This window comes from Lathyrus oleraceus, chromosome 1 (genome assembly GCF_024323335.1).
Source record: "Lathyrus oleraceus cultivar Zhongwan6 chromosome 1, CAAS_Psat_ZW6_1.0, whole genome shotgun sequence".
Taxonomy (NCBI): Eukaryota; Viridiplantae; Streptophyta; class Magnoliopsida; order Fabales; family Fabaceae; genus Lathyrus; species Lathyrus oleraceus.
This window is the reverse complement of record NC_066579.1, coordinates 206,692,454-206,708,231: the sequence shown is the minus strand read 5'-3', so window position 1 is coordinate 206,708,231 and position 15,778 is coordinate 206,692,454. Positions and strand designations below refer to the sequence as shown.

The 15,778-nt window shown below is 32.2% G+C and overlaps 1 protein-coding gene across 1 annotated transcript; it reads left to right on the top strand.

The window, feature by feature from the left end:
* The first annotated feature begins 582 nt into the window (after nucleotides 1–582).
* On the top strand, nucleotides 583–1,092 carry LOC127100083 (uncharacterized). Its single transcript, XM_051037420.1, has one exon. The coding sequence runs from the start codon at nucleotides 583–585 to the stop codon at nucleotides 1,090–1,092; it is 510 nt and encodes a 169-aa protein (XP_050893377.1).
* Nucleotides 1,093–15,778: the final 14,686 nt, after the last annotated feature.

Sequence of the window (15,778 nt, the reverse complement as noted above, 5' to 3'; positions counted from 1 at the left end):
ACAAAGGAGGCATGGGATATTCTTGTCAATTATTATGAAGGAGGTCAGAAAGTCAAAGTCGTCAAATTGCATACTTTGCGACAATAATAAGAATTGTTGTTGATGGGAGAAGATGAAAAGATTGCAGACTATGTGACGAAGGTGCAGAATCTCGGCCATCTCATGAAGGGTTATGGTGAAGCCCTAACTTATAAGATGATAGTTGATAAGTTAATGTGTATGTTGACCTCTCACTTTGATCATGTTATTGTAGCTGTTCAAGAATCCAACAATCTTGAAATCAAGAAACTCGAAGATTTGGTTGGTTCGTTAGAGGTGCATGAGATTAGGATTATCAAAAGGAAAGGGGTTCAAGATTCGATATAAGCATTGCATTCTTAGTCTTAGAAGAAGCATGGTGGTTTCTACAAGTTCAAAGGTAAATGAGACAAGACTCATAGCAAGAAGTCTTGGTCGAACCCTCAAAAGCACAAGGTCGATGATAGGGCTTATGAATCCTAAAAAAGAGGGGGAGGAAACTCCTATCAGAAAGACAAAGCGAAAAAAGGTACGTAGTGTTATAACTGTTAAAATTAGGGTCACATGACCAAGAATTTTTGGTACAATAAAGACAATGGATCGATAAAAGACAAGGAGGAAGGAGCAAACCTTGCACGCCAACATTCAGATGACTCTGAAGATATGGTGGTTATGGCTGCGGTTGCAGATGACTATGTCGAATCCAAGACCTGGTTCCTCAACTCAGGCTGCTCGAACCACATGATTGGTCGAAAAGTGTGGCTAGCATATTTAAACTCGTCGAAGAAGAGCAAGGTAAAATTTGTTGATAATAGCTCGTTGCAAGCAGAAGATACTAGTGACATAGTTTTTCAAAGGAGCAATTCAGGAAAAGCTATGATTAAATATGTACTATATGTACCTAGAATAAAGTGCAACCTGCTAAGTGTTGGACAATTGGTTGAAAACGTTTTCTTAGTAATTATGAAATATGGAGCCTTAGAATTGTTCGACACTGAGAATAATTTGCTCTTAAAATCTTCTTTGTCTAAAAACAGGACATTTAAGACTATGATCAATTCGTCTGAAGCATAATGTATAAATATAGTTGTCGACCACAAGAATAGTTGGTTGTGGCATTTAAGGTTTGGACACTTTAACTTTTGATCACTCAATCAACTAATTTCTTAAGATGTGGTAATTACATACCAAGTCAAGAGGTACCTGACAAACTCTGTGAAGGTTGTCTAGTCGGAAAGAAATCCATAAAGTCTTTTGTTTCAACTATGCCAATGTGATCCTTCTGCATAGTCGAAGTTGTACATTCAGATGCATGTGGACCTTTTGAAGAGCATACCATTGGTGAAAACATGTACTTTGTTTCGTTCGTCGATGAGTTTAGTCGAGAGATATAGATCTATGTGATAAAGTGAAAACACAAAGTATTTGAAATCTTTAAGAGATTCAAGATGCTTATCAAAAACCAGATTGAGATGAAGATCAAAGTTTTGCGAACAAATGGAGATGGAGAATACACATCCAAGATGTTTAATGAATTATGTGTAGAACATGGTATTGATCATAAGGTAATTGATCCTTAAATGCCTTAACATAATGGAAAAACATAAATAAGAAACAATATCATATTGGACATGGTGAGATGCATGCTGATGTAGAAGAATCTTCCAAAATCCTTATGGGGTGAAGTTGTTTCCACTGATGTTTCTATTCTGAACAGATGACCTACCAATAAGTTGAAGAACAAGGTTCCTGAAGAAGTTTGGAGTGGTAAGCGACCATCAATGAGTCATCTGAAAGTGTTTACCTCTATTTGTTACAACCATGTTCATGATGCTAGAAGAAGGAAGCTTGATGACAAGAGTGAACCTATGATTCTGGTAGGATATCATAAAACTGGTGCATACAGGTTGTTCAATCCAATTAATAAGAAGATCATAATGAGTCGAGATATTGTGAAAATTCTGTCTGGGATTGGAATAGCGATGCAATTGACAAGCCATTTATGAGTTATGATTTCGAAGAAGTAAGTAATAATGTCTAAGTTGACGATATTGTCAATATTCCAGTCGACATCGAAGCAGTTATTGACATGCCCGACGCAGTCAAAGTCGAAGGTGGTGTAACTAGTACTAGTCAAAGAACTAGAGTTCGTCCAACAAGAGTTCAAGACTATGAAGTGATTGGTGATGATAAAGTCACACCAGATGGAGAATTAGTTCATTTCGCCTTAATTATAGGTGTTAAACCAATTAACTATAGCGAAGCCTTAAATAATAAAAAGTGCAAGTCAATTATGGTCGAAGAGTTACAAGCAATCGAAAGAAATAACACATGGGAGTTAGTCAAATTTCCAAAACATACAAAAGCTATCAAAGTGAAGTGGGTGTTCAAGTTGAAGCACAATGTTGATGCGTTGATAGCAAGGCATAAGGCAAGACTGGTAGCTCGAGGTTTTCTTCAAAGAGAAGGAGTCAACTACTATGAAGTATAAGCACCAGTAGCAAGATTGGAGATTGTTCGACTAGTCGTCGCCTTGGGATGCAATCAAGGTTGGTCGATATTTCACTTAGATGTGAAATCAACAGTTTGAGTGGTCCCTTAGACGAGGAAGTATATGTCATACAACCTCATGGGCTTGTGATTCAGGAGGAAGCAAGGAAAGTATACAAGTTGCACAAAGTGCTCTATGGCCTCAAGCAGACACCTAGGGCATGAAACAAGAAGATCGAATCATACTTAGTCGAATTGGGATTCATCAAATGCAAATCTGAGTATGGTGTCTATGTTCAGGTTGTGGCACAAGATATAACAATCATCTGCTTATATGTCGATGACTTGTTAGTAACTGAAAGTAGCTTGGAGAACTTGTCGAAGTTCAAAAAGCTGATGAAGAAGGAATTTGAAATGTCGGATCTAGGAAACTTGACTAATTTCTTAGGCATGGACTTTCAAATGTCGAAGCAAGGTATGGAGCTACATCAAAAAAAGTATGTCAAATAGATACTCAAGATATTATGGATGGATGATTTGACTCTTGCATCTTCACATGTCAAACCAAACTTAAAGATGTATAAGCATGGAGAGAAAGACAAAATCGATGCAACTTTGGTCAAACAAATTGTCCGATCTCTGAGATATGTGTGAAATAGTCGACCTAATATAGGTTTTTCAGTTGAATTAGTGAGCAGATACATAAGTGAACCAAAGGTGTCACACATGAAGGTTTCAAGAAGAATCTTGAGATACTTAAAAGGATCGATAAACTATGGAATTATATTTTGACCGAAATATGGTAGCAAAGGAATTATGATTAATTGCTATTCAGATGCTGATTGGTGTGGAGATAAGGAAGATCGAAGAAGCACAACTGGTTATTTCTTTCCAGTGTTTGGTGCCCCAATCTCATGGTGCTTGAGAAAGCAACTTGTGATGGCAATGTCATCGTGTGAAGATGAATATATAACATGATCTTATACTGCATGTCAAGAAATTTGGATCAGATCTATGCTTGAAGAAATGGAGGTCTAAGTGAAGAAACCTCTGGTGCTACAAATTGACAACAAGTCAACCATAAATCTTGCAAATAATCCTCTTTTACATGGAAGGAGTAAGCACATTGAAGCTAGATTTCATTTTCTTAGGGAGAAGGTAAATCAAGATGAACTTGAAGTGAGACATTGCTCAAGTGAAGCATAATTGAGCGACATTTTCACCAAATGATTGAAGATCGATATATTCCGGAATTTGAGAAAGAAATTAGGATAATTCAGATCGACTATGATTAGCATATGTTCGACAACTTGGATTATATGGAGGTATGTTGATATATAAGATATACTCCAATTTGTGTGAGGCCCAAGCCCAATGTTAATTAGCGTTTGTAATTTGTTACTTAATTTATTATATTTGTTACTTAATAATCAAGTAACTTTGTATATAAATGCATACATATGTAAATCAGTTTGTAACACAATCATTCTTCAATAATAGAATCTCTATTTTCATATTCTCTCTCTCTCTCTCTCTCTCTCCCTCTCTCTCTCTCTCCTCACAAAAGTTACTCATTCACTAATAAAAATACCAAATTTATTGTAATTTTTATTTAAAAAGAATTTTTTTACTTAGGTTAAATCATAAACAAATATTTATCATTCATTTATTGAGTATCAACGCTTAACATTGTCATTAGTGATTCACGTGAAACTTAAAAGACAACTATTCATAAGGCTCATGCCACATTACAAAAGCATTATGAATATCAAAAATTGATCATGAAAGCATCTGTCATAAAAACGTTGAAACTTATTTATTTTATATGAGAAACATTGAAACATTGTTCTCTATGGTGGATTGTTAGAGCAGAAAAATATTTGGGTTAAAGATTTGTGTTATTAACTAATCATATAACAACATGTTTATTTTATTTATCTAACTTTTTTTATATCAGAAACAAATGCATGAAATATCTAACATTTGATCTTCCCAAGATTTAATGAAATGAGAATTCAACATTTGATCTTCAACAAGAATCAGCATTTGATCTTCACTAACAGTGATTTTAAAATTTGTTATATTTTTTTATTTTAATATTTTGTTTAAACAATGTAATATTTTGTATAAATAATATAATTTTTAAACAATATAGTTTAATATTATGTGTAAATAATGTAATTTGTGTTTAAAAAAAATCCCCTTGATTTTGGTCATAAATCGAGAGGTATGTGACGCTAATTTTGAAAATATAAAAAATATTGTTGTTAGAAATCAAATAAATGGTCATTCCAACTATCCCCTAGGTTAAATAGATACTAAAAAATAAAGTATCAAATTTTCATGATGTCATTTGTTACCTCGCTTGTAATAAATCCCCTTCACATCCAATATAACTTTTTTTTTTTGTAATAGTGTTAGAATTGTGACTCCCACTGAGTTCAACCTCTTATTCTTCAAAATATTTATTTGCATGTGCATTTTCTTAAAAATTTGAAAATGTTGGATATCTTAAGGATAGTCGTCAAAGGAAAAACTTTAAGTACCTAGAGAAAGACTCAAACTTCATTATGTATTCTTCTATTGACAAGTTTCCTTGACGGAACCATAAAGCATCACCTAATTTATTTCTTGCACTTAAAGGGAAATATTTTTCTAACTTCCTTTGAAAAAACTTCCCACATAATCTCTTATTGAGAAACTTCTAACATATATCTAGTGGTCTTCCACCAATTCTCTAAATTACCAAGAAGGAGATATGTGACATAATTCATTGTTGACTCATTAAAATAAATAATTACTATGGAAATATTTCTCATTTCTTATAGCCAAAAATCGACCCTCTTCATATTCATTCTCCTTAAAACTTGGGTGGATTATGACGAGGAAAATATGTGAGTCTCCTAAACTAAATTGCCATTTCCTGACTGTCTTTCTAAGTCTTTGATTTTTGGTAACAATTTATGAGGCAACTACTACAACCATAACTTGAGCCATCAAAACCGTTCCATCTTCAAGAGTTCCAGAAGTAAAGGAAATATAATTAGTATTTCGTTTCATAAAAAATATTTTATTTGAATTTTTTTATATTTTAAAATAAATATCTTTTAGAATATTAATATAATTTTTTTTCCATCTATTTATTATTTCTTCTGTTTTAAAATGACTGTCATTTTTATTTTCATTTTTCAATATAATGATGATTATAAATTTTTTAATTGTGTCATTTAATTATTATTTTGAAAATTAATTTCAATATTTTAATAGAATTAATTTAGTAAAAATATAATATCTTTGGATAACATTGTTGCATTTTCTGATTTGTGTGCAAAAACATTAAATGATGGTCATTTCGAAATTGTGGGAGTAAGATTCACTATTTATAACTACTTCACTAATTATAATAAATAAGGATATTTTAATAAATAATACTTTTTTGGTCCCAAAATAATTATCACACTTAATAAAAATATTATTCTATCTTCTTCATTCATTACATTTTCTTAATATTAAATAATGATATTTATTTTGAAAATAAGAATATACTAATTTTTTAAAATTATTTTTTTTAAAATCGTTCTGAATTTAAATAGAACACTTGTTGTAAAATAGAGGGAATAACTTTTTTTCTAAAGAAACCCGCGTAACTACTAAGATATCACAATTCACCTATAACCTCACACTGGTCAGCTTATAGTTAGCAACCACTGCCACTGCAACATAAAATTTGCACTAGACATAATTCAAACAAGCATACACATATATTAAGAATAACTAAACATGGAAGGAAAATTTCTAAGTTAAAGTTTAAACTCAACCTAACGTTAAAAAGAGCAATTTAAATAACGCTCCAATTTGATCTAAATTAAAACTCTTTTAATACATCTCTTTAATAATATTAAATATTAATCTAAAAGGAGTCCAAAAATATACTAATAGAAAATCTACTAGTATATCCTAACCATAAATAATAAACACATAGTACACTATAGTACTTATTATTTCCATTCAAAGAAAACATCGTTCATTTATATTGCTAGTAAGATTCATAAACAATTATTAAAACCATATTTTCACCAAAGATGTCAACTTCTTGAAGGAGGTTAAGATTGTATTTTTTTTTTCTTCAAATGGAGATTCTTTGACATGATCTTGCAACCCCAAATCTAAGAAAGTGTTTGAGTTTCCCTTTAGTCTTTAAAACTTAGTTTAGTATCTAAGACAATCTTGAGGTTGGAAATTCAAGTCATGTTATCTGGAAGCACTAAATAATCAATATATACCATGACAATAGTAAAATAACTATTTTCATATCTAAAGAATGGTGGATAATCAAATATGGTAGTTAATTTATGATTCTATTGTCTATTAGTTTGCTTTATGCCATATATAGATATATTCAATCTACAAATTAAAGTCTTATTATAAACATTTAATCCAAGCGGGACTTTTATGTAGACTTCTCCGTACAAGCTCGATTGTGTTTATGTCCGATTGATGTAGGTACCAATTATGAGAGGAAACCAAATAATTCTATTTTTTGTCATTTTAATTACAATAATGAAGTTTTCAAGGTAATATATTCTTTCAATTTTACTGAATCTTTTGGCAACTAAGTGTATCTTACACCTTTCAAGAGTCTCATTGGCTAGAAATTTTAGTTTTAAAATCCATTTGCGACCTATGAGTCTTTTGTTAAGTGGGAGAATGGTTAAATCCTAAATGTTATCACTAAGGTGTTTAAGTTCATTATCCACTATTTTTTTTTTGCTATTTTGGATCAAGAATATCATAAGATAAGAATTGTGGTTCAATTATAAAAGAAAGCTTGAGATTAAAATATTTATCTTAGTGGATAAATTATTGTAAGATAGAAATTTGTGAAAAGGATACCCAATGTTACCAGAGGATTCTGATTGAGAGATATTTTGTTTACTTTGAAGAAGAGCATTGAGATAGTCAGATAGGTTGAAGGTTTAGTAATTTTAGTGGATTTTCTTATGATTGGAAGTGGATGTAATGGGGTATTCTCATCATACGGTATTTTAGCTATATGTGTGGTATGTGGGGGAGGTTTGTATAGAATTGTTAGCAGTTGATGTATGTGTAGGTGTATTGTTATGATGTATGAGAATGTCAAGATAATATAGGCTCGTAGTTATTGAGGTGAAACTCTGCATGATTATATTACTCTTCTCCTTCATCGTTCTTTACTTTCTTTCTTTCTCCATTATTCTTCTCTTTTCATTGCTATTATTGTGTGGATGATAACAATCTTGTTCATCAAGATTGATTGAAATTCTCCAAAGATTTTGGGGATTTCCAATATCTGGTATCAAGAGCTCCGGTTAAACGATTCGTGGGAAGAAAATCATCATGACAACGAATCATCCAAACGAGCATTTTCCAGCAAATCTTCTGATTCTCAAGAACAACAATTATGAGAATTGGTGCAAGTAGATAAAGGTTGTATTCTGTTATCAAGATCTTTGGGATCCTGTGAAGGAAGGAGTAGCAACGCTTGCAGAAGCCGCGACGGATCAAGAAAAGCCTGCACATAAAGAATTGAAGAAGAAAGATTATAAATCTCTCTTTATAATCCATCAAGTTGTTGATGCATATAACTTTGAAAAGGTTAGTGATGCAGAGTCAGCAAAAGAAGCATGAGAAATTTTGGAGAAATTGTTTGGAGGCGCGGAGAAGGTGAAAGAGGTGAGGTTACAAACTCACAAAAGAACGTATGAATTGCTTCAGATGGAAGACAATGAAAGCATAACTGATTTCTTCACCAAGGTTACGAAACTGGTGAATCAAATCAAGGTATGTGGAGAAGTGTTGACATCAAGATCTATTGTTGGAAAGATCTTAAGGTCGTTGGCTCCAAAGTTCGACCACATGGTAGTAGCCATAGAAGAGTCGAAAGATTTGTCAAAATTGACAAAGGAAGAGCTTCAAGGATGCTTGAATCTCATGAACAAAGAATGGATGAAAGAGCTGCAGGAAAGTCGAAGAGTGGTATGGCTTTGCAGGCTCAATCAACAAAAGAAAGAAAAAGAAAAGGAAGCTGGAATGGCAACAAAGGCAGAGGAGGTTACAACAATTCGACCGGTCGAAATTAGCAAGAAGGAAACTGGTCGAATAAGAGAAAAACCTGGAACCAAGGTAACCAAAGAGGTGGTGCTGCAGGTAGAGGAAGAGGTGGTGGTCAAAAGCCAGACAAGAGTCACATTCAGTGTTACAATTGTCAAAAGTATGGTCATTATTCTAGTGATTGTCCAGAAAAGCAGAAGGATCAAGAAAGTTATGCAAAGCTGGCGAAACACGAAGAAGAAGAGACGTTGTTGATGGTTACAACAAGAGAAGAAGAGAGATTCAAGGACCAGTGGTACTTGGACTCAGGATGCTCATCACACATGTCTGGAAGAAAATATTGGTTTGTCAACATAAAGCCCTCAATGAAGAACATGGTGAAATTTGCAAATGACAACACTCTAGCAGTTGAAGGTGTTGGTGATGTTCTGATTATGAGGAAAGATGGCAAGAGGTCAGTAATTTCAAATGTGTTGTACATACCAAGCATGAAGAGCAATTTGCTCAGCATAGGGCAGTTAGTCGAAAAGAACTACAGAGTGTCGATCGAAGACAAGATGGTGAGAGTTCTCGACTCAAATGGAAGGTTGATCTTGAATGCTCCAATGTCTCAGAGTAAAGCCTTCAAGATTGAACTAAATGTGATAGAGCATACGTGCCTTGTAACAGCAGCCAACAGAGATGAATGGATATGGCATTATAGACTTGATCATCTCAATTTCAAAGACATCATAGATTTGAAGAGAAGAAATATGGTTTCATGATTACCAGAAATCGACATTCCAAACGAAGTGTGTGAAGAATGCGTGCAAGCGAAGCAGCATAAGAACAACTTCAGTAAGGATGCAAGAAGCATGTTGAAGGCAATTTTCGAAGTCAGATACTCTGATGTATGTGGTCCTCTCCAGGTGGATTCGATTGGAGGTAACAAATACTTTGTTACATTCATAGATGATTTCAGTCAAAAACTGTGGTCTTACCTAATCCAAAAGAAAAGTGAAGTGGTCTAGGTATTTTCCAAGTTTAAATCTATGGTCGAAAGATAGAGCGGTCGAAAGATCAAGATTTTGAGAACTGATGGTGGTGGAGAATATGTGCCGAAAGACTTCGATGCATTATGTGTGAAAGAAGGGATTGTGCATGAGGTGGTGCCACCCTACACTCCACAGCAGAATGGAGTCGCTGAAAGGAAGAATAAAACTATTATGAATATGGTTAGAAGTATGTTGAAAGGCAAGCATCAACCCAAAGAATTATGGGGAGAAGCAGGTTGCTCGACAAAACAAGGAAGTGGCGAACCACCTAGTGTGTTAAATTGTGTTAGTGTGTCGAAGTGTCGAAGCATGTTGTTTCACACAAGATTTTGACTTAGGCCTATTTTAGTAGTGTTATCTATTTTGGGCTTTTATAGTTTTGGGCTTTGGCTTGAGGTACAAGTTAACCTAAATCAATAAATAGAGGGAGTAACCCTTATTTTTGTAATGAAGTGAACAGAGTATTCATAACATTGTATTCACAGTATTTTGCAGTTGCAAAGTGAATAAGAAGTTTTTCACAGTTTGTGGGCAGAGAGAAACTTTGCAGAATCATATTACTCTTCTCCTTCATCGTTCTTTACTTTCTTTCTTTCTCCATTGTTCTTCTCTTTTCATTGCTATTGTGTGATTGATAACAATCTTGTTCATCAAAATTGATTGAAATTCTCCATAGATTTTGGGAATTTCCAACATATGTGTGGTATGTGGGGAGGTTTGTATAGAATTGTTAGCAGTTGGTGTATGCGTAGGTGTATTGTTATGATGTATGAGAATGTCAAGATAATATAGACTCGTAGTCATTGAGGTGAACTTTTTAAAAAAATAACCATGCTTTTTAAAATAAATTCCAAAATAACTATATTTAAAAAATAATTAAACTAATTATGTTTCAAATAAAAAAAACCGTTGAAAAATGGTGTAGCCAGACCCATTAACACATGTATTTAACTTTTGTACGTGAGCGCCAGCATGCATGACACATGCATATAGGTCATGTCACTGCATGTGGCGCATGCATGCATCCTATAGAAGCATGCGCCACAAGCGCTAACTACTGCCAACAGAAGTTGGTATAACAAGATAACACAGTAGTCACAGACAATAATTACTGTGTACAAAAGTTATATTCTTACACCATAGAGAATGACTACTGTGTACAAAAGTTGTATGCATGTGCTATAGGTAGTGGCTATTGTGTACAAAAATTGTATGCATGTGCTAATAGGTCGTCTACCTACACCTTTTGTCAGCATTTTTTTTTTAAAATATGATTAGTTTGATATTTTTTTGAAAATATAGTTATTTTAGAATTTATTTTGAGAAAAATATTTTTTTTTTTAATTTCATTGAGGTTATGGTTATTAATTTTTGTAAGGAGTATGTTGGAAGGTTGCGAGGAAGTGGTGTAGGGAAACATTGTTTTAAAGAAAGTGTTGTCTCTTTATATAAAAAGAGAGTTAATATTTATTTTGCTCATCTTATATTTGGGATTTTTTAAAAACCTTCGTGTAAAAAAAAGTTTGAATTCTTTTTTTATCTTACAAAGATTCTTCTATCTCGTTTAATTCGATTATAAGAAAAATGATTCGGTATTGCCTTTATGACATTTTTATTTTTAACTTTTTTAGATGATGTAGATTTCCCAGTTGATTTTTTCTTTTAATTTATTTAAAATGTCAAGTTGACTTTTTATTTTTATTTTAATTATTTTTAATCATTAAAATTTAAAAATGATAAAAACAAATATTGAAGTTGTAAAGATTTGAACCCACAACCTTTGATGAGCAAAATGAAGTCTCTTTCACTAGGCTATCTTGTCTATGTTATATTTATTCTATATTATAGAAATTTATTCTGAAACTGGTCAATTTTACAAAATACAAACGTGTACTTTTTTTCTGTTTTGTTTTTATTTTTTCTCTTTTATTTGTCTTGTTTTATTAGATAAAATATCCCATTTTATTAGACGGTTTGAAGATTTTAATTTTCCTATTTTATCTTTTTAATATTTATTTTAATTTCAATTATTAGTATTTCATAATATATAAATAAGTAATATTTCAATTATAATTATTTAATTTTATAAATAAGTAAATATTTATATATGTCTTATTTATTTTTGTTTTGTTTTAAATAAGTAAATATTTATTTGTATATTACCTTAAATAAGTAGATATTTATTTATGTATTATTTAAAATAGATAAATATTTATTTATGTATTATTTTAAATAAGTAAATATTTATCTCAAATATCACATAAATAAATATTCATTTATTTCAAATAATATACAAATAAATATATTGTTTACAAATAAATATATTTGTAAATATATTTGAATTCTACTTGGGTAGTATCACTTAAATATATATTAAAGAATTTAATTTAAATACACCGACAATATAAAAGGATTTCACAATCAGTTAATTATAGACAATAGATATTATAAAGAGTTTGACTTTTATTTCAATCATTTATGAAATAATGGAAATGAATGATGGTGATGAATTGAAAGTGTAAAACTTTTTACACTGGTAATTAATTTCTATATTAAATAAGATGATATTATATTATATAGTTGGTAAATATTATAGTGGTTAATTAAATATAAATCTTATTTTATAATTTTCAATTTAAAAAAACACTAATATTTGAAATATAATTTTAGAGTTTAAAATGTTTAAAATCTCAAAGATTTATATATTTTAAACTATTATTTTTTAATATATTATGTAATAAATATTTATATAATAAATTATATTATTAAAAATAAAATACTTATTAAATAATTAATTAAAATTAAATTTATATTTTTTACATAATTATGTAATAAGGAATAGGTAATAAAAATTTTAAAATAAAAGTGTAATTAAAATGTTTAAAATATATTTTTTCTAAGTAATAAGTATCATGTTGTAATAAGTATATTCGTGAAATGAAAAAGCAAAGCAGCCAACTTAGTAAAGGCAAAAATTTTACCTCATATTCCATCAATTATTTTTGATCAAAATGTCCTCATGTTTATGAAATTTTCATTTTTTATTCATTTTTGCTTCAAGACTTCCGGAACATCACTTTCGGGCATTGTAAATTGAAATTCATAGAGTAAGTCTTCCGGTTCATAAATAACATATTGAAACTCTTTTTAAAAGACTTCTGGTTGGCTCCAATTTTCAAACGTTAAACCAAAACTCTTCTTAAAAGACTTCTGATTTTAAAACTTTGAACTGGAACTCTTCTTAAAAGACTTCCGGTTTTGCATTGTTTTCACCGAAAGTTTTCTTAAAAGTGTTTCGATTTTACCTTTTTTCACCCCGGAACTCTTTTAAGAAATGTTCGGGTGCATTTTTTTTTGTTCTTTTTTATTTTTAAATTTTTTTATAGTGGTTCGAAGACGAGGCAAAGACGGTAGAATTCCATATCGTAGTTTAAGACGGAGCACATCTACATCCACAGTAGAGCTGGTTGGCTTTCTAGGAGGGTCGTACGATACATCTATTTTGGTAAAGTACGAGCATCATGTTGCTCGACATTTATGGTTTGGTGAGGTAAGTAAACGACGTATATTTAATTTTGAATAATATTTGAATATTTTATATTGTGTTTTCTAATATGTGTTTTAATTGTTTTCAGGAGAGAGGTTTGAAAGAGTTGAAGGTTGTTGGACACGAGCTTAAGCTGACATCGAGGGTTCCACAAGCTCTTTCACAACAGATGGAGAGTTAGGTTTTTAGGTTTGGATTATCTTCACTTCAGAGAACCAGTTTGACGAAGATAGACACAAACATGATATCCGTATTTATGGAGAGATGACATCTAGAGACATCTTCATTTCACATGTCGTTTGGTGAAATGAATATTACTCTAGATGACGTCTCTTGTCTGCTTCACTTGCTCAATAGGGATGTGTTCTTGAGCCCTCAAGATGTCACTGAAGAGGTTGTTGTTGACTACTTAAGAGTGTCACAGAGTGAGGCATATCACATGTTTGTAGTTGCATGGGTTCTTACTATAAATTGGAGTGGTTATACGATTTATTCATAGTGCATAAAGTTGTTTCTAGATGGGCATATACAACTAGAGTGTATTTGATGATGTTGGTGGATTCCATAAATTTTTCTGACAAGACCTTTACGCTTGTCGAGGCACGATACCTCTTACTATTTACGGACTTAGAGAGATGTCTGTGATACAGTTGGGGAGCAGCTGCATTAGTTACCCTTTACAAACACCTCGAAGATGCTTCCATGTTCAGTTGCAAGCAACTCAGTGGATATCCTACTCTCCTGCATGTATTTAATTTAATTTTGTTTATTATATGTTAATTAATTAATTTAGTATGTTAATTTAATTTATTTTGTTTATTATGTTTTTTATATTGTAACAATGCTGGATTCACGAGTACTTTCTAACAATTGGAAAAAGAGGAGAGAATTGGAAACCAATGATAATTTTGGTCTTCCTCGAGTGATGAGATGGTCCTATAAGCAAGGAGTCCTGAAGGTGGATGACTTGCAACCTATTTTGGACGAGCTGACACTTATTGATGTCATATGACATCCATTCGAGGATCATAGAGTATGGCGTCAGTATGATGAGTTATGTCTGTATATGGGGTGTATGAAGTGGGGTGACATAGTTGTTCCATACTTGCTTGACAGATGTATACGTCAGTTCGGATGCATGTAGTATGTTCCACCTCCACCTCTTGATTGTATGATGGCTAATGATATTGATGTTGAGTGGATTGATTACCATTAGAGCGTTGTTGTTGTGATTCGTCCGACAACACTGGCCATCACTCCATCCGATATAGATGATGGATACCTGGAGTGATATTATTATGTTTCGCATCCTCGTTTGGTCCCGCCCCATCGTGATGAGCCAAGAGAGGTGTCAGTTCCTATTTACAAAGTAGGACCATCTGATCCTAATTGGGCTCGTGTTTCTACATTAATTCATCGTCATCTCAGACAAGTTAATGTTGAAGAGGATGACCCGCAGTTTGCTGATTTATTTGAAGCTTTGTATATATCTCGTTCATATTGATTTATGTATTAACTTTTAGAACTGAATGTATTAAAACCGAATGACAATATAATATTCATGTTTTGATTACATATTCATGCTAATATAGGCATGTGTAAGTAGTTTTCAATGTTGTAGACATCCTGCAAATCCTAACACCCAAGACATTGCTGCTGGACAACGAAATCTCTTCCAATCTAATGTGACTAGTGGCAACGAAAACCCTTATTTCATGTTTACCTGATAAAAATAATTATAACATAAGTCATATATTTAATAGAGTGAATTAAGTAAAATAATTACAACAGTAAGTCATATAAAATAAAGTAAGTATCTGAACCCAATGATTTTGGTTAACAAAACCAATGCAATAAATGGAGATATTTGGTGCATGTGAACTTGTCATAGGAAATAAAGTCATGCACGAATTGCCTAAATAGACAAGTACAATATTATAACTATTCGCTATAAAGTAACCCATATCTGATAGAGTCAACCATTTTTGTGGTGGTTGTGGACCAAAGGGTTCTATCATCAAAGATTCTCTCACTTCTGCTAACTGATTACAAAATAACCTGTCATACACACTTGATCTTTCCTTGTCTATTATTTCCAACTCCAAGTCTTGGTGAACCATTGACCAACCATCATCACCATACTCATGCAATGATGCAATGACTTTAAATCCACAATTACCATCTGATACAACATTAACACATCTTCAATGTATGATCTAATATGATTAGGAAATTGAAGAGTGAAATGTTTCTTTGATTGTGGTTGCTTCTTTGATAATTCCAACTTCTTCGAAGTATGTGATGGTTGAGATTGCCTCTATGAAGATTCAGATGCTTGATCAACATACTCATGATATGAAGGGTCCCTATAAGCATCATATCCTACTGATTTTTTTCCTTTCTTCTTCACTCCTCCTTTGGTTTTTCATTTCTCAGGCAGTGGACACAATGAAGTCATTATGGGGTAGGCAAGTTCACAAATCCTACTTTTTAATGCCCTTTTCTCAACAATATCTAATGACCTAAACTGTTTCCACAATTCATCTATTGCACAACTCATATCCACCTCTGATCCATCATCTGCATCTACCTCTAACTC